The sequence below is a fragment of the Dipteris shenzhenensis genome, chromosome 1 (assembly GCF_047967505.1).
Source record: "Dipteris shenzhenensis isolate YYH24624 ecotype China chromosome 1, Dip_SZ_1.0, whole genome shotgun sequence".
Classification (NCBI taxonomy): domain Eukaryota; kingdom Viridiplantae; phylum Streptophyta; class Polypodiopsida; order Gleicheniales; family Dipteridaceae; genus Dipteris; species Dipteris shenzhenensis.
The window spans coordinates 52,680,348-52,699,185 of record NC_141596.1 but is presented as its reverse complement, the minus strand read 5'-3'; the positions used below and the strand labels follow the sequence as shown (position 1 = coordinate 52,699,185).

The 18,838-nt window shown below is 45.0% G+C and overlaps 1 protein-coding gene across 1 annotated transcript in view; it reads left to right on the top strand.

The window, feature by feature from the left end:
* The window catches only part of LOC147906018 (haloacid dehalogenase-like hydrolase family protein), a 279,546-nt gene that overhangs the window by 109,906 nt on the left and 150,802 nt on the right, over positions 1-18,838 (top strand). Inside the window, exon 19 of the mRNA XM_087383974.1 lies at positions 3,472-3,536. Within this exon, the coding sequence (XP_087240100.1) occupies positions 3,472-3,536 (65 nt within the window). The remainder of the gene's footprint in view (positions 1-3,471; positions 3,537-18,838) is intronic.

Here is an 18,838-nt window from a genome sequence, read left to right as displayed (position 1 = left end):
CATCATCGTACCAACTATTATAGGGTACGGTTCCAGGTGGTGGTGGGCGGGTGGAGCAAGTGGTGTGGGAGAAAGCGTGACAGGCAACCTTGTGTAGTGAGCGGGTGACAAGGGCAGCACGATTCTCTAAAAGGGGTATGAAGTCAATATAAGCGAGAAGTATGTACAGATGGCCAGAGTAAGAAGTTGAGTGATCCCGATCAAAGCGTATATCGTGGTAGGTGGAGTAAGTACTGAGTGGGGTGGAAGGTGCTATGTGAAGGGGGGTGGAGATGCTAAAGAAAAGGTATGTATGATCAGCCCCTGGGGGAAGAGGTGCTAGAGTGAAGTCAGTAATGCGAGATGTGAAGACAGGGGATCCCATGATGTAATCAATAACATTGGAGCCACCCCCATGTGGAAAGCATGTGAAACCACCTGAAGCGGGCCATTTGGCAAGACCATTATAGATAATGAGATCATGTATCATGCCGAGGTCTAATAGGGCTTGCCCATCACGCCTGTCAGCCGAAACTCGTACCATACCTGCCTCCTCAAGGTCAATATCTGGCAGTAGAGTGGAATCATCTCTGAAGTCAAGAAGTGGTACCTGACGAGCCCTTGTCCTCATGTTGAAGTTTCCCACTAGGAGGACTTCTCTGTGGCTAGAGAAGTCAACGATGGACTGATAAAGGGCAGCAAATGGGGATGTCTCATCATCACCTCGGATATTTCTGGCAAAGTGGGAGGTCTCAGGGGGGAGGTAGCAAACTGCGACAAATAGATCCCGGCTGTCCATGTGTCGATTCCGGATCCAAAGAAATCTAGAATGTGTATCTCTCTGCTCTATTGAAATGGCCCTCCGAAGTGTGGATCTGAAAATGACTGCAACTCCACCTAAACTTTGAACTCGTCTTATACCCTTCATCTCATCTCTGTAGGCAGACTCCCATGTATATCCGTTGACTATTGGAAGAGGGCGCTCTGGACTCTGATGTGTCTCTGTATAAAAGACTATGTCGTGACCTGCATAGGATTCCAAGAAGTTCCTTGGTTCTGACCATAAGGTACCATTACAGTTTCAAATGGTGCAGGACAGGGTCTCGGATATCTGAGTCTCATAGACCCTGCTTCCCTATGTTTCATGTTCACTCCAAAAAGAGTCTCCATTGTTTGCCACTTATCAATTGCAACTGCCTTGACATCCATGTGGTGAAAATACTCAGGTCCTAGCGCTCTTTTCAAGTATCCGAATGCCTTCTCGTCTTTCTACTCCGAGATTGGTATTTTATCAGCATCATGCGACCTCTCCTTTGGTTTCTTTTCCGCGCCAGAGACTATGCTTCAGAGACCTTTCTACAAGAAGAGAAGTCGCATAGACAACTACCACGATGCAAAGTTCTTCCCATTGAAGGTCACCAGAATAGCCCCGCGCTTGTCTTTCTTAAAGGTGTCCATGTTCACAACCTTTGTAGATTGAGAAGGATCCCAAAACACGCTTCAGTTAGAACGTCAAGAGAGTTTTTTCAACAAATCGTTTAGTTCTGTGTTTCTCCACGACCGGGATTCTTGACCACCGTTGTATGGTAATCCTTGACATGCATGCACCACGATAGCTACTTTCACAAAGGAAGACCGTTGACAACGTGGCTCTGATACCACTATTTTCTTTATGCCTAAGTTCAGTGTTGCATGCAATTTAATCAACTATCTGATCAGAATTGAAACAAGTGCGAAAGCTAATGAATTGACAGAGAACCGACATGAAAATCAACTCATAGATCCACACAAAAGTCACTCAAGTTTATCAACTACTAGAGCGCATCCTTACTGAGCTTGTTGCTCGTTACAATGCATCAAAGATAGCCAAAAAGGCTCTGCCACAAAGGCACTGAAACATACTATTACAACTCTCACAAAGAGTCGACCTACTCAATCGATATAAAGCATCAACATGACCGACTGGTGAAAGTCGCCTCTCCTCGTGGTCACCAGCGCGCAATCCTCCTGTTCCTGACTATGTGAAGTAGCCAAGAGTCGGGTGCTCCCTCTAAAACCGCGGCGGTCAACCCTCATCACTGCCTCTAGAGACTACTGGAGTGAAGGCGACTTACCTCCACCTCCTTCTACATAATTCACTGCATGCATGGAGTCCACGGGGAGAGACATGCTCAATCTACTCCTCTAACCTCATGAGGATGAGAGTCTACTAACCCAACAGTGGAATTGATGCCATGAACCAAGGAGGTGGCATTAAGTCTCTTTGGGAACAGAACCGGTAAAGAACATCTATAATATTTCTTTTGATTTTCATGGTGTCTTTCAATCTGAGACCTTGATCCCACTAGAGTAGTGTTTCCCTATGCTCCTGTTACTATTTTTCAATTCCTTTGAAGGAAATTTTGAAAAAAGATTATAGTATGTTTTACGCAAGATATACACATTAACACCAATGAGCTAGCTGCAACTATATGGATTTCTGTAATAGTTTGTCGATAATTGAAAGAAATGAAAGAATCGATTTCCCAACTAGCAGTGGAAAATCCCTACAAAGCTTCAGAATTACTAGTGAAGCTTTTGTAGGGATTTGTCTTTCGGCATGGTGTTATATGTCTGAGTGAAATCCACAATGGAAGAATACAGTTTTGAAATTCACGATGCTTGTTTCCAACAACTGCCATAGATAGAGCAGGGCTCCAACATATTGTGCTTTTCTGATAAATCACTAGTTGAGTGTGGACCGCCTCTGACCCTCATAAGCCTTTGTTCGTTGCAGCTCCTGTTTGTTCTTCAATCTCCATTTGCTCCCTTAGGCTGTTCCATTTTGAAGAGGCCAGACCTCTTTACTGTGCTAATAAAAATCGCAATAATATTTGAAATTTTGAGAGTCCTGATGCTTGTTTCCAACGACTACCACAGAAATAGCATGGCTCCAAGGTGTTGCGCTTTTCTGATAAATCACTAGTTGAGCGTGGACCTTCTCTAGCACTCTCATAAGCCTAAGCCTTCCTTCTGCTCTTCACTTTCCATTTGCTCCCTTAGGCTGTTCCATTTAGAAGAGGCCAGCCTTACTTCTTTTATCTGCTAATAAATATCGTAATACTATTTGAGTTCATCCATGAAGGGCAAGGAGAGGCTTCATTATATCTTAAAGAGAGAAGAGTTTTCTCAGGATTAAAAGTTTCAGTGGTTTATTAATGCAACATGGTTAACAGTACATCACCTTTCCTGTGTGATGCCAACCACAGCATTTATTTGTTGGAAGCAGTTTTCCCTCAAGGTAGAAGAATTGGGTCCATGGATTTTCCTTCCTAATAAGAGATTGGGGCCCTGGCAGATAAAGCTTCATCATGTGGACTGTTTGGCATAAACAAATAAAACTCATAGTTTTTAAGAATACGTACAACATATAAAGCATGCTGTTTTGTAAAACCTTCATTTTTAAAGGTTCGACCTGGTCCCTCATATTTATTAGGGAATTTTTTCTTGCAGGGTGTGGCTTATAATACAAGCAAAAATGTACTATATGTGGCAGATACTGAGAACCATGCATTAAGGTTAGCTTCCTGACTGTTGATGCTAGATTGCTTAAATTAAAGGAAACACGATGCCCTAGTTTTCGTACCTTTCTTTAAGACCCTTAGTATTTTTTTCTCAATGCTAACCTGGCTGATCTATAGGCGCCCTGTCAGGAAAGCAATCTGGGCATAGCTGTTTGTGTTTTTTAAAACTGGAATAACATATTATAGTTTCCTGCCACCTAGAATTACAAATACGGTGCATGTTACATCTTCAAAAATTGCTTTTACACAGTCAGGTTGATGAGAGAGAGAGAGAGATTTTCCCTGTTCTTTTTGGTCAATTTGTTTCTTGATTTGCTTGTTTATATTTGCTTAGTCACCTTCTTCCTTTCTTCTTTATTTCTTTCTCTCTCTCTCTCTCTCTCTCTCTCTCTTTATTTTTCTTTTGGGACGTATTTTAGTAGGCATTGGGTTTGCCCAAGAGACTACATGGGTCTTTAAAAACCCAGTATAGCTGCTTATGCTTCGGCACTGATGACGACATTAAAAAAAAAAAAATTGTTTCCTCCTTTTTCTTCTCTTTTCATTTTCTCTTTTATTTTATGTGTAGGATTTTGGACTTTAGAACAACAAAAAATCTAAATTTGTACGATTGCATATATACTAGTCTTACAAAGGTATATGTAAGACTTTCTCTACGCTACTATAATGTAAATTCAAGAAGAGAGCAAGTCTCAGTATTGGCATTCATTGAGGAGCTATGATTTGTCTCGAATTCCCAAAGTCTGACCTACAAAGTCTTTCAGGTGTATTGCCCAATAAAATGACGTTATAAAATTTCATCAAGACAAGTGGATGAAAATCCAACATGGGTAAGTCCCTTGCCTCTTGCAGCCCTATGCTAGGCCTGTCTATCTGTTACCTCCATCAACATTGCTAGTATCGCTTGCCCAAAACACTTATGCTGCTTGCTCTGATTTGCCAAGTCTGGTAGTGGAACGTTATCCTAACCTTTGCCTCATCAAGGTTGCTCATTGTTGTTGAAGGAATGGGCGTGACTTTGAAGATGGGTTGGGTGAGCAAATTTTTAAAAACTGGTCATCAAGTTTGACAATCCAAATTGCTGCCGGACTTATGCTCTCAAGAGTAGGTGTAGGTCTGCATTCCAGAGGTTGACCGAGGATTCAATTCTAAGCTTGGTGACCAGACTGCAGCTTTTGACTCATTGTCACGCATGGACTTTGAAACTATGCTGCTGGATATGGAGGTCAAGGTCAGGTTTAGTGACTTAGACGGACCTGATCATTGATTGTGTTTGTGGAGTGCGGCTTGAGGAGGTTTTGGCAAATGAACTTGGGGGTGTATTGAATTTGGGAGCAAAAGATGTCAATTCGGTGATGGACTTGTTCTAGCCCTGATGCAAAACTCTCCTGTTGAGCCATTTCAACGTTGTGGATTGAGAGACCAAGTGCAGTTTGAAGATGATGATTGGGCCTCGTTTTGGGTTACATCTCCTTCCTGTTACTAGGAGTGACTCCCATGTGAAAGACTTTTCCAAGTCTAAGGCGCAAGAGTCTACTGTTGCAGTTTGGAGACCTAGATACAGCCATCTCAGCTTGCTGCAAATGCCTCCAAGCACACTTGATTATACGCCTTGTACACATGTAGCCTCGTCCTCGTGGTGAAGACCCATTAGCACAAGTCACAACTTGGGATGAGAAGAATGCAAGGCACTAGTAGGTATTGGTATAAGGCTGGCTAAAAATCTACTTCATCATCTTGACCTCAATAGTTCAGCCAAGGAGACATTGGACAAGCTCGAGAATCTTTTCGCCACTTCTACTTGACCTAAGGAGCAAACTTTATCTGCTATATTGGATGATCTATCCCTCTCTGAGGTGGTAGATGATGTTTAGTGCTACTAGTCCTTTTGTGTTAAGTCAATAAAGATCCTCAGCCTTGAGTTGTCCCTCTAAAATGAATGTATTTGGAGTCAATAAGGGTACTCTGTCCTGGATTGTCCCCCAAAACTTGATTGTATGGTTTTTTACTTTGGTATGATGGTATTGACCACCTAGTTCAGAGTAAGGGGTGTGATGAGTGATGGTCTACTCTTGCCGGTCGCAAACTGATTGAGAAGACACTATCACACAGGAGGGGGCATCGGTCTACTCCTTACGTGTTACATCTTATACTCTCTGCTCTTAGCCAAAGAGTATGTGTGTGTGATGTGTTGTACCAGGAGAGCTAGTAGTAGTTTGATGCGTGAGTGCCTCGTGTCATCTTGGGAGTTATCCCATAGGTAAATGTGTGAGTGTGTCTAGCCTATAAAGGCTTGTACTTCAATTGTCATATCATACTTGATGGTGAATGAATGAAAGCCGTTCACGATGTCTTCATTTGAGTACTATTTCCTCTCACCCTAGCCTATCTCTCTCTCACACACACTTTTTTTGTGAGAAGAATCTTTTATTTCTGTAAAATAATTACATTCATAGTTACTTCAAAAACGAAGTAACTACTACTCAACGAAAGATCTCAGTATAAGCTGTATACACATCCTGATCAATCAAACGAGTCTGAACACAATCATAGAATGATTGCTGCAGAGATCGTTTGAAAAAAATAAAAGATGAAAATAGTGGATCACCAAAGACTCTATGATTTCTGTCCATCCATAAAGTCCATAGTGCCCAGTAGCGTACCCATACAAAAAATAAGTCAAAACCCTGTCTCGCTGGATGAAAACCAAACAACCAGAAAAACCTGCCAAAAGTAGCAATAGAAAATCTCGCTCGAAGCCTCTGTCGGATGAGAGCGACGAAGTCACAAGTATGTGGACAGAACCAAAAGATGTGAAGCACAGATTCAGTAGAGTGCAGGCATCTGTGACAAACAGTCGGAGCAATATGTCTGTGTGCAAGTAACTGGCCAGATGGAAAAATGCCAAGCAGAACTCGCCAAAGGAAAAGCTGTTGCCGAAGAGAGACTTTGTAATGCCAAAGGAGACGCAGCCGTTTTCTCCACCACTTCAGTGGGCGATCCATATGCCAAATAGTATTTGTTCTGTCAGAAATCCAAGGCGGAAGTAATAACACTTTATACAGATTTGACACTGTGATATATGAGAGCTTTGTAAAATCCAATCCTCAAGCCTATTCTGAAGTTCCAAACGAGGTACTGGCAATAATGGTTGAAGAATTGCTGAAATCCTATGCCATAAAGGACGATAATGAGCTCCCAAACCGTATTTGCTAGCAGCTATAGAAAAAGATAAAAGTGTGCCATCATCCTGAAGTACATCCGCCACAGATGAAATGCCTTTGAAGGAGAGAAAATAAGAACGTCTGGGTTCTTGTATGGCCAAAGAAGGGTGGAATACTTTAGACCAATAAATATTCTCAGCCCTCAAAGAGTTTTCCGAAAGAGAATCTCTACCATGCCATTCCAAGTGGGATAAGATATGTGTCCAATCAAGAAGCAGGCGAGAGACAAAAGGGCAGCCTCTGATCTTGCCTTGGATAGAGCCAAATAGGAAATCCCACTGAGTAGGCTGCCAATGCCCAAAGGCAGAAGTATGAATATGTAATAAGAGAGAGCAGATCATGAAAGCCCAAGGCTGATCTCCTTGCATAAACTGTATCATCATTTTCCCTCTGTGAGCAAGTAAATGCATTTGAATATTGAGACCCCCGTGCATCTTTGGAGAACAGAGACGATGTATAGAGAGTAATATGAGACTTTTCTTGCCATTTTTTGAACACCAGAAAATTTCCATGATAGCTGACATAAAGGAAACCAGATCTACCTTAGTGAACATAATGAGAGGCAGATAAAATTGTATGTATGCTATCAAAATGGATTGTGTGATTCGCAAACGAACATGTTATAAATTCATGAGATCGTTGGAGGAGCTCCCCGTCTGGAGCTGCCCGCCACTGCCTCTCGCCATCACCCAGCCCCCTTGGCAGCACTTCGCTCCCTAGCTGCCTTGGCCGCGCAGGCCCCTTGGCAGCACTTCGCTCCTTAGCTGCCTTGGCAGCACCCAGATCAGGTCGCCCTGCTGCCTCGGCCGCGCAGGCCTCTTGGCAGTGCCTTGCCCAGGTCGCCCTGTTGCCTTGGCTGCGCATGCACCCTAGGCAGTGTCCTGCTCAGGTCCCCCCCCCCGCTTCAGCCTAAAATTCGCACCCCCCACTTCAGCCTGCTGTCCTGGCGTCGCCAGGCCGCCCCTCTTCCTTGCTGATTGCCCGCCCCTCCCTTGCTTCAGGTTGGGCAGTTTCAGGGCCCTCTCCGGGACTGTTCGACTCGTGTTCCGGGGAGCTGAGATCCTGGGCTGTTTCCAGGCATTGGCGGAGCTGTCTGCTTCAGCACTGAGTGACCTGTTTGCATCCCACGCAGGCTGAAGATCGGAGCATTCATTATACAGGTTTCTTTTGGGGGATTTACTTGTGGTTGGTTGCGAGTTCTTGGTGGGTATTTTCTGTAGAGGTAGCTCTTCCCCTCAGGACAACACAAGCTGAGACAACGGAGGACACTAATGCCACTCCCGTCGCCGAACCTGAGGAGATTGAAGTCACAGTTTCCTTTTCTCCCGACATTGTGCAGATGATTGAGGTAGCAGAGGAGGGTTTTCGTTCGACACACATCATTGGATTTCTACCCGGTAGAGGCCAACAGTTACGTGATTGGGTGTACACCAGCATGGCCTCTTTGGGTGTCTCTGTTACGGTTTTCCGATTGCTTGGCAGAGGGTACTTTTCTTTTGGCCTTCAGTCAGTAGAGCAGGCTCAAAGAGTACTTATGAGCTCACCGATTCAGTTTCAGAGCAGAGTCATCCATTTGTGGCCGTGGCGGAAGCACTTCAGTTCTACTTCCCCGGGACCGCGATAGGCCTCCTTTTGGATGCTTTTCCCTGGACTTCCTGATGAGGTCAGCTCTTGTCGCAGAGCTGTGGAGCATATGGCTAGTGTGGCAGGTACAGTCATCCCTTCAGGTGTTAGACTTTCCTATGCTCAGTCATTTACTGGTACAGGTGTTACAAGGGTTAGACTCATTTCAGATTTCCCCCCTCCTCGACCTTTGCCTACTTTGATTTCGTACTCCACTTTAGATGGGGTCCAGATGCAGCAGAGGGTTTTGTACGAGGGTCTTCCCGATCAGTGTCTTTTCTGTCAGAAGAGAGGTCACTTTATTAGGGATTGCCCCAGTCGTCGGCATCGATTAGAGACTCCGGATAGATCTCATCCTCCGAGTGACCCAAAATCTACAGCTCAGCCTCCAGGGGTCTCTGAGCCTGCTTCGACTCATTCAGCAGAGCGAGAGGAGACGGGGGAGCCTCCAGTGAACTCAGAGGACTTGGAGGTGCCTCCAGCGGAACAGCTTTCTCGGAGAGCTCGGAGGAGACGGAGACAGAGGGAGAGTCAGCAGTACGAGCAGCCTCCAGGGGTCTCTGAGCCTGCTTCGACTCATTCAGCAGAGCGAGAGGAGACTTCTTTGGGGGAGCCTCCAGTGAACTCAAAGGACTTAGAGGTGCCTCTAGCGGAACAGCTTTCACGGAGAGCTCGAAGGAGACAGAGAAAGAGGGAGAGTCAGCAATACGAGCAGCCCCAGGTACGAGCTCACAGTTGGCAGAGAGTTGAGACACATGTGCATGAGACCCCGGAAAGGAGAGATACATAGGACCATCCGCAGGCAGGTCTTGTCACTGTGCAGGAGATGGGACTCAGGGAGTTGAGACACACGTGCAGGAGACCCCGGAAAGGGGAGATGTAGAGGACCATCCGTAGGCAGGGCCTCACACTGTGCAGGAGATAGTAGCTCAGGATTTGATGACTCTTGACACTTCTACCCCGGAGGTTCATATATTGGTTTCTGAGACAGTTATCGAGCAGGAGACTGCTCAGGCTGCGGACACGGTGATGGATGCCTCTTCACAGCAGTCTATTGAGAGAGAGGTATTTCACGACATAGGTCAGAGTCAAAGCCCGTCCCAGGATCTCATGCGCCTTTATGAGGTTCCCTCGAGACCTCTTTCTTTTCCCTGTCGCACAGTACCTTCTTTTGTTGCTATGCGGAGCGTCCTCTCAGACACCCCTCTCAGTACGGCCTCGTCCTCGCAGTTTTTCACTCCTGGTTTATCTAGATCTTTTGCGAGTGTGGTCAGACACCCCTCTCAGTACCCAGACAGGCGTGAGGGTTGGGAGATCCTAGCAGAGGAGATTGAGCGAGATTTTCAGTCACCCATGCGTACAGGCACCTCGTCGTAGATTCTTCCTCTCCCTCTCACCTATTCCAGATGCAGAGTTAGGACGGCTCAGCCCTTTTCAGCTCTTCTGACTCCTAGACTTGACCCCAGGATGGTTGACAGAGATCTACCTGTTGAGTTTTGGCCCTTTTTGGCTCGAGGGGTTTCCACAGACTCCCTCACTAGATTGGAACTTCTCCCGGTATTTTGTCGACGGTCAGAGGAGGTAGAGGAGTACTTGGGATTTGTTACTCTATTCAGAGAGGGGCACATTCTTCGTTTCTTCGTAGGCAGCTTTCGTTCTCGAGGGAGCGAAAGCTGGTCAGCTGAGCTACTTGACAGCGAGATTGCTAGACAGCTTTTGAGCATGACTCAGTTTTCATCGGTTCGCCATATTGTCGGCTCGCAAATTCATTCTTGCCCTAGGACTCTTCGACCTGGCTTCGGTGGTAGGGCCTTCTGTTTCTGTTCTTTGAGGTTCAGGGAGACTTTGATTTGCCCAGGAGTGCTGGTTGGTTGGACTTTCAGCTCCTCAGTTCGCGACAGAGTATTATTTCCTTGGATGGAGCCATTTTACATGAGTTGGGGCAGATTTGGAGCTTGATCAAAGACCGACTTTGGATTGCGCCATCAGAGAGAGTCATTTGTGCCGCTGCCACTGGCATCCCCTCACTTCCATCCGATGTCTAGGCTGTCCATCATTTCTTGGAATGTGAGAGGACTGAATGGCCGCAGATTTATTTCAGATGCAAATGGTCGTAGATCGGGAGTTCCTAGATTGCAGTTGCTTAGGGACTCCCTTCGATTTATTTCCTCAGGGTCCCCTCCAGACATTGTGCTTATCCAGGAGCATAAGCTCTCCCAGGACAGGATTGACAAATGCAGATCCTTACTCAGAGGACAGAGCCGGACATATTGGAGCCCAGCGGATGGTACGAGGGGAGGAGTCTGCATTTCAGTTTCAGCCAGGTGGGCCCCAGAGATCACCCAAGAGGGTACACTAGTGGAGAGCAGGGCATGCTATGTTATTCTTCAGATTGAGAGCACAACAGTTGGTGTTCTCAATGTGTACGCTCCGACGGATCCAGCTCGCAGACGTGCACTTTGGAGACAGCTCAGAGAGTCCCTTCCTCAGGCAGACACCTAAGTTGTTGGAGGAGATTTCAACATGGTTGAATTCTCTGAAGACAAGTCGGGCCAGACAGAGGGTGGACTTTCTGATAGGGAGAGAGTGGAGTGGGATAGTTCTGTTTTGCATGCTGGACTTCATGATGTAGCTCGATTGGATGACTTTCGTCACTTGGCTGACAATCTTCAGTTCTCTTGGTCTGGGGTTTTCCATGGCTCTCTCTCTTTGGCTAGGCTTGACAGGTTTTATATTGGCCATTGGGGCCAGGCGAGAGGAGGACAGATTAAGATCCGCCTGGGTTATGTTTTATCTGACTGCAGAGCTCTTGTTGAGCTACTGGACCCACTTTTGGGGCATCAATAGAGCCAGGAAAGTCTCCTACTTTCTTTGGCTCACTATACATAGGGGCATACCTGTGGGTAGTTGGCTCCAGTAGATGGGTAGACCCTCCTTGTGTATGCGTTGTCAGCTTGCAGAGGAATCTAGCAAGCATTGTTTATGGAGTTGCACCAGCTCTAGAGTGGTATGGACAGGTATCTTCAGGTTGTTCTCATATGTTACATCTGAGTCCTTTTTGATGACTTGGGGCGCTGCTCTTTAGGGGAGAGGATCTGGAGCCTTTACTCTCTTTGAGTCAGAGCTAGGAGACCTCGGTTTCTTCATGCAACGTCGCTAGAGATGGGGTCCCACGGAGGCCAGCATCATGGAGCCGCAGGATTTACTTTTGGTACATGTACCAGCACAAGATTCCATGCCTACTTCAGCTGCAGGGTCAGCCTGGGAGGTGATTTCCAGCATTACCCTATGGCGGATATGGTGTTCGCAATGTTCTTTTGTCCTTGGGGACCATTTATGCGCGGAGGCTGACACTCTCGCTTCCATTTGGGCAGAGATTATCTTCACTCTTAGGAGTCAGTGGGAGCGGTGTACAGGCACCTCTTTGGCAGCTCGTGAGAGACTTATATACTTCATGAGGACATGGGACTGCTCTTTATTTTTTCACTTGACCCCTTTTGAGATGTCGTGGCATTTTAGACCACCTCCATGGCTTTTTTGCCACATTGTTAAGGCTAGGGATAGAGTACTTTCTCTCCCACCTGTTGTATGATTTGTTTTGAATGGAATATATCACTCTTTATTTTAAACGAACATGTTATGGCCAAGTTGCAAGCTTCCAATATTCAAGTTTTGCCCTTAACTTCGTTAGCACCCAATCAGTTTGTTGGGAACGGGTGAGTCCCCAACCTAGAGGATAGCCAAGATGTCGAATGAATTGAGAAGCGGGGACAATTTCCCTATGCCACAGAAGACTGTGCCATTCCTGTGCATGCAACGGCAACAATTTTGATTTCTGAAAATTTACCCGAAGAAGAGCAGCCAATCCATATGTAGAAAGAGCTTGCATAATCATGGACAGATCACTCCGAGTATTTTTTGGGGTAAAGAATGAATCATCAGCATATGCTTGAGCGATCATGCTATGACTGCCAAGAATCTCCAAACCGTGCAACTGGTCAGTGTCCAAAAGGTGGTCCAGATATTGAAGCATTGGATGAGTGGCTATGGCAAAAAGTAAAGCACTTAGGGGACATCCTTGCCTAACAGAACAACCAAGAGTCCAGGATGTAGAAATATCCCCTGAAAGTATGCAGGCAGCTTTACTATCTTGATATAGCCAAGTGATGAGTTGCTGCATTTTTGTGCCAAGTCCCAATGCCTACATAGTCGATGAAATAAAATCCCACTTAACAGTAGCAAAGGCTTTGGCAATATTAACTTGCAATAACAAAACATCCTACTGTGTGTATTTGGCATATTCAATTCCAACATAGGCATTAGCAATGTTATCTGTGATATGCCTACGCGGGACAAAGCCATATTGGGCAGGATGCAACCCATCATGTAAAAACCCCTTTAGCCGATCGACAATTTGGAAGGAGTTTAACAAGACCTCTCTTCCATGTGTCTGGCATTTTCTGACTTTGCCATGCAGCATTCACCATATGTTGCAATGTATGCTTCAAAAGAGGCCAATATTCTAGAAAAAACTCGACTGTAAGACCATCCCATCCTGGAGATTTCCATCTGCCACAGGATTTGATTGCATCTGACAGTTCCCTCTTAGTAAAAGGTTCCTCCAATTCCAAAGCTTGAGTAGTGGAAATAATAGGAGAAACATGCTGCAATAGTAAATTTCGTGCAAGCAAAACCTGCTGTGAGGGAGGAACTGCAGGACCAAATTGTTGAGAGAAATGATGCACACACACAGAAGCAAGCTGTGACCGTGAGGTGGTCCATGATCCATCAGGCATAAGCACCCTGCAAATTTCTGTTTTTAGTCTCCTCTGATGCAAACTTTTGAAAAATTCTTTGGAAGAGCAGCCTTTATCTGTAAAGGCTCTTTGTCTTGCTCTAGTCTCCCATTTAGCCAGTTTCCTGTGATCATTTAGTTTAAGACAATGTCTAGCCTGGCATAGTGTTGTTTGCGCATGCATGGACAATGAACGAAGATGGCTGAGTTCAGTGAGGTCTTGACAAGTGAATTTGGCCTGAGCAATGGTTTCCCTCAGAGTCTTCATGTAAGACTTGCCATAAGCTCTAATCACAACTTGCATTTTGGAAACAAAAGAATCCCAGGCATCATCAATATGAATATGGCTGCGAGAATACAGAGAATGAGATGCTTCAGTAACCATGGCCTTGAAAGCAGCATGTTGCAAATAGCTATTGTTTACAATCAGATGTCGCCTTTGTGGCAATCTATCATCTGGCATAGCATGAAAGGATAACCGCAACCATAGAGGTGCATGATCTGAATGCACAAAGGCATAGTCAATCCAGATTTTGCATGTAAAATCCCCATTTTGTTGTGGAGCTACACTATACCATCGATCCAGACATGCCTGATAAGAAGAAAGGGCATTATGTTGGAAGGTGTATCCAGGTGACAAAGGCTGCAATTCCTTCCAAAGGTCAACCAAATCCAGATGCATCAGTAATTGAGACCATGCATGCCTTTCAGGAGTTAACATGTGATCATGTCTGGAGGTATTGTCACCCTGTTGTGGAGCATTATTGAAATCCCCACATATGAAGGCATGATATCTCCATGGATATTGTTGCATGGCATCCCAAATTGCAGTTCTTTCTCTAGAGGGTTGAGGTGCATAAACAGAAGCAAATTCAAACACCTCTCCTCGAATAATGCAGTGAAGAACAAGCCATCTGCCTTTGTTGTCATGTAAAGCAATAATTGGTTGAAGCTCATGTTTGATTATAAGGACTACCCCTGAGAAAGAGTGCTCCCCAGCATAGAAAATATCATAACCACAGTAGTGTCCTGTCTTTCCTGCATAGACATGTTGGTTGTGTTCTTGTAATGCCACTATGTCAGGCTGAAATCTATTGATGTACAGCCACACAGATTTCCATTTCCTACTGTCACACAGCCCCTGGACATTGAGTGTAAAACATTTGATACGAGCAGTCATATTTACAGATATTTATAGTAAGATAACAACTATGTACAACAGCAAAATTCATGATGTCAGCCCTGCATTTCTATCTCAGGGTCAAGGCCTCTCCCCTAAGAAGAAGTAGCCACCTGAGGAGTAGACAACAAAGCAACAACCTCTTCTTCAGGGAAGAGTGTTCTGCTAGCTGTCACTGCAGCCCATGTGATCCCAATTCCTGTATTGACTTTTGGGGTGTTTCCACTAGAAGACGCACCATTCCAAGTGCGAGGGGGTGGAAGTCTTCGAGCAGAAATAACTTTTCTTCGACTTTGCCATCCATCAGTTGGAGGTTTCTGTCCTTTTGTCGAGGGTTGAATAGCAGGAGGTGAATGTGAAAAAACATTCCCATTTGAAACCACTGGAGCTTTGCCTTTATCCTGATTTCCAGAAAACTGTCTACTACCTTTGTTTTTATTTGCAATGGAGGTAGGAGCATCCTTAGTAGGCATTTGAACCGGCAAAGTGGCAGGAGGCATTTTATGCTGATTCATTGGACACTGTGAAGCCATGTGTCCAAATTTTTTGCACTCAAAACAAGCCCCTGCAAATAATCCCCATTTCAGTTTATAAAAAGCACTTCCCATGTCCACATTATTCACCGTGACTGAATAAGAGTCTGGTGTGGGATTATCAGTATCCCAGAGAATGCAAAATCGATTCGAGTTGCCATTAGGCCGTGGTGGGCAGACCACTTTGCCTAAAGATGCTGCAATTTCAGGAAAGAGTGAGGCCATGCATTGTGGGAAGTCTACAACTTCAACCCAGACCGGGCATCTGTGTCGGATTAAAGCCTGAAAATCCCTTGTGGGAGACCATGGCAATACATGCACCATTTGCTGCCCAAAAAAGAGAGGCGAATGTTCCAAAAGCATTTGTCTGTGTATCTCATCCACCATGATAACCTCAAAAAAACCCCTGGCTGCATAGTGTACTTTGCGAACAAACGAGCCAGCCAGTGTGCGAGTCAACCAGTTGCCTAACTCTGGAGGAGGTGGCATCTAGCCTGGAAAAAATAAAATGACTGCATTTTTAGCATATTCTCTGACTGGATCCACAATTTCATCTACTTCAACCATGAGGCCAACTGATGGAACTGAGTCTTTCCACTCTTTCCTTGTGTCTGCAAATCCTTCATGCATGACATCATAGACCAGTTGGGCCTCAAGAGTATCATGTACCGGGTCATGCTGACCCTCAGCCTACTTTTGCTTCTTGCAGTGAACCGAACGCTCCTTTTGAAACGAGTCTTGATCATCTCTTTGACCGTAGAAATGAGTGTTGGTGTTCGTGGGGATGTGCTGCATTTTTCCATAATCTCTGCAATAAGCTCTTGCTTGTCCTTGCTCTCCATCTCCTTCACTTTTCTTCCAAGATCTGCAACCATAAGCCTGAGCTCTCTAATTTCATGCTGCAGGTAGTAGATTTGTTCCTATGGGTCCGATCCAATCCTTCTTTTTAATCTCAATGCATAAGGGCTAGGTGTTGCTGCAACGGAGGAGTACGAAGGCTTGCTGGTCGAGGTAGAGATTAACAACTTCGTCTTGGGAAACTCCATATTGGCTTGCATCAATCTGAGAAAACCCCTTTGTTGAAGCTAACCCCTAAGCTGAGCTAGGGGTTCAGCCCAGCCTAGGGTTGTGTGAAAAGAACGCGAGCTACTTCTCGAGCTTCTACTGCTAAAGCTATCTCTCAATCCTCTATGTCTTACTCTTGCAAATGGTGATAACTGGTCTTATTGTTACACAACACAACATATCATCAACATTTGAAGCTCTAGTTATGCTACGAATCTTATCCAAACACATTTCTTTTAAGGACAAAAATATTTCTCAACAACAAAGGAAACCTAAAATAGTTTTTAAAAATCATCAATGGTTTGGACCAAAGAACTGTTAATGTAGATTCAATTTGATCTTTCCATAGGTCTTTAATGCAAAATCTATTTTGTAAACAATTTATTCAAATGATTGTCCCCCTACCTTTGGAGATGGTAAGGGTTTATGTTGGCACAAAAAGGGCCACCCGAAGATGAACGATCATGGAGCATATCAAATACCAACAAAAGCCTTCGGCAGAGGTGTAAAGCCAGAGATTCAAAGCCAAACCAGTTTCCAAAGACACAACAGATTGAAATCTGAAGTTTATACTGTACGTAGGACCCAACGCCACCTAAGAGACTATGTGCCAGGTACCATGATCTAGGACCAACCCCCACAAGTCATGTGTTCAAGTCTTGGTGGGACAATCTCTTCCTCATGCCAGGTCCGCAAGAGGGCAAGATCCAGTGGTTCCAAAAATGAGGGGCTAGACTTCATACGAGTTTTCCTCCCATTCACCGCAAAGCAATCAACATCCAACGGTTGGGGAGCTGGCTTTTCATCCACAAGGACCTAGAGCACCAATCATCCTTTAAGAGCCAAGATCTGGTTACCACCTCAAACACGACAAACTCAAGACGCATCCATCAATAATAACATAGACTTGGCTGCCAAGGAGCAACAAAAGAGGTGATTTGTTGAGAGTCGTCTCAAGGAGTGCCACAATCACACCCCTTGCTAAATAGAAGAAGCCCAATCTTTGAAACATATTCAAGGTCTTAAGAACATTGATATTATTAAGGCTATTGTAAAGAGGGTAGCTTTTGGAACTTTTATCATGGAAAGAGATGGTTGTAGAATTTGAAGAGTAAGTCACAATATCTTTTCTACAAAATTTCTTTCGTATTTCATATTATTGTTAGGTTTTGCATCTTTGGACCGGATTCTTCCCTAATTTTGGTAGTCTATGGGACATAGTGTATACTCCCGATTTAAACCACAATCCCGGCTCCTAGGATGACTCTAGAGAAAACGTAGGAGAACTAGAGCCATTTGAATAGAGACTTTACCAAATCTCAATCCTAGACAAAAAAAGGAACTGCACATACTTTCAACTACTCAAGTAAAAGGCAAAGCTCTACTTCAAGGTCCAAGACAAGCTCAAACAACCGAAGTACCTTTTGGATGCTATCATTTCATGGCAATCCTTTGTGCACTAGCTGACAATGGTGATATAAATAGTATCAAAGCTAGAGTGGCCCAAGGAAAAAGCGAGCATCATCACTTGAACTTTGTAGAAGAGGAATGCACCCACTATGCACCTACATATTTAAGACCTTTTGAGTCATAGCTTCCCATCCACTACACTTGATTGCTTGCATGAGGAAGAGAGGTCTACAAATAGGATTGCATGCAAAAAGAGCACATTTCCGCATAAGCGTCCATGGTAAGGTGCTTGCAGGTTGCATTTATTTTTCTATGACTATACTAACCTTGCCTTGCACATATTAAAGATACAATGAAGAAGCGCCATATGCCAAACAGTGTGTGGATAAAAATGAAAAAATGTTTTTCACTTGTTGCATGTTGTTGGGTGAGTGCATAGCTATGTACATAGCTAGTTGGTAGGGAAAATGAGCTGTGAACACCCTCATGATGGACTCCACACTGATGACACATTGTCTTGAGATGGTATACTTCTGCAGGGACTTTTGGGAGATGATGGAAAGCAGTGTGGTTGCAACAGGCAATCCAGAGCAGTGTGATGGTGTTTTGCTGAGGAATGACATGTGTTCTTCATGGTTGTCCAATGCCATATGTGCATGAAAGCACGAGTTTTTTTGTTGAGAATGCCTTGCTTCCAGTGTGTCAGGATTGGCTTCATGGTTGTGTGATAGTCTGCGGGGAACTGAGCATTAAATGCTGGTTAGCAGGTTATGTGCATTGGTGCCTAAGGTAGGAGTATAGGCACTAATTACCTTGGTATAGTTCGAAGGAAAGAGTGGGAGAATGGTGAAAAAGCAAAAGATGACGTGGCTATAATAAAAAAAGCATGCATGCAGGTGGCTACGTGATGAGGAAGAGCAAGCTTCTCGACGACGAGCTGGCATGCTACGTGAAGGACTGCTGGAAGGGGTTCGCGGGCGACAGAGGGTGTGCTTCGTGGAGCAGAAGAGGCTCTTCTGGAAAAAGGGGGCCGGAGGAGCTCAGAAGGAGCTTGAAGACCGGACGAGCTGGGGGATCACGAGAGAGAGGCTCGTAGTGTGGAGGGGGTTGTGACTGCTCAGACCAGGAGACAAATGAATAGAGGGGGAGCATCTCTATAACAGGGTATGATGGTTGCCTTGGAGAGGAGATTCTGAAGATCGGGGGTCAAGAGCTTGAACGTGGCCTAGGAAGGATGGCGCAAGGAGATTGTGAGCTGCTGGTTGTAGATGGGCATCTCAACTACAAAAGGTGGAGTATCTTGGTGGAGATATGAGCTTAAAGGGTCGTCGATTGTACTTACTGAGAGCTAGAGGACCATGGGAGGATACGTGAGCTTTGTAAGCTTTGTGAGCTGGAGAGAGAGGAGTAAGGCGACACGGATATGGAAGAGAGGAGCTCAGAAGTGTCGGGGCCAGAATTGCGCA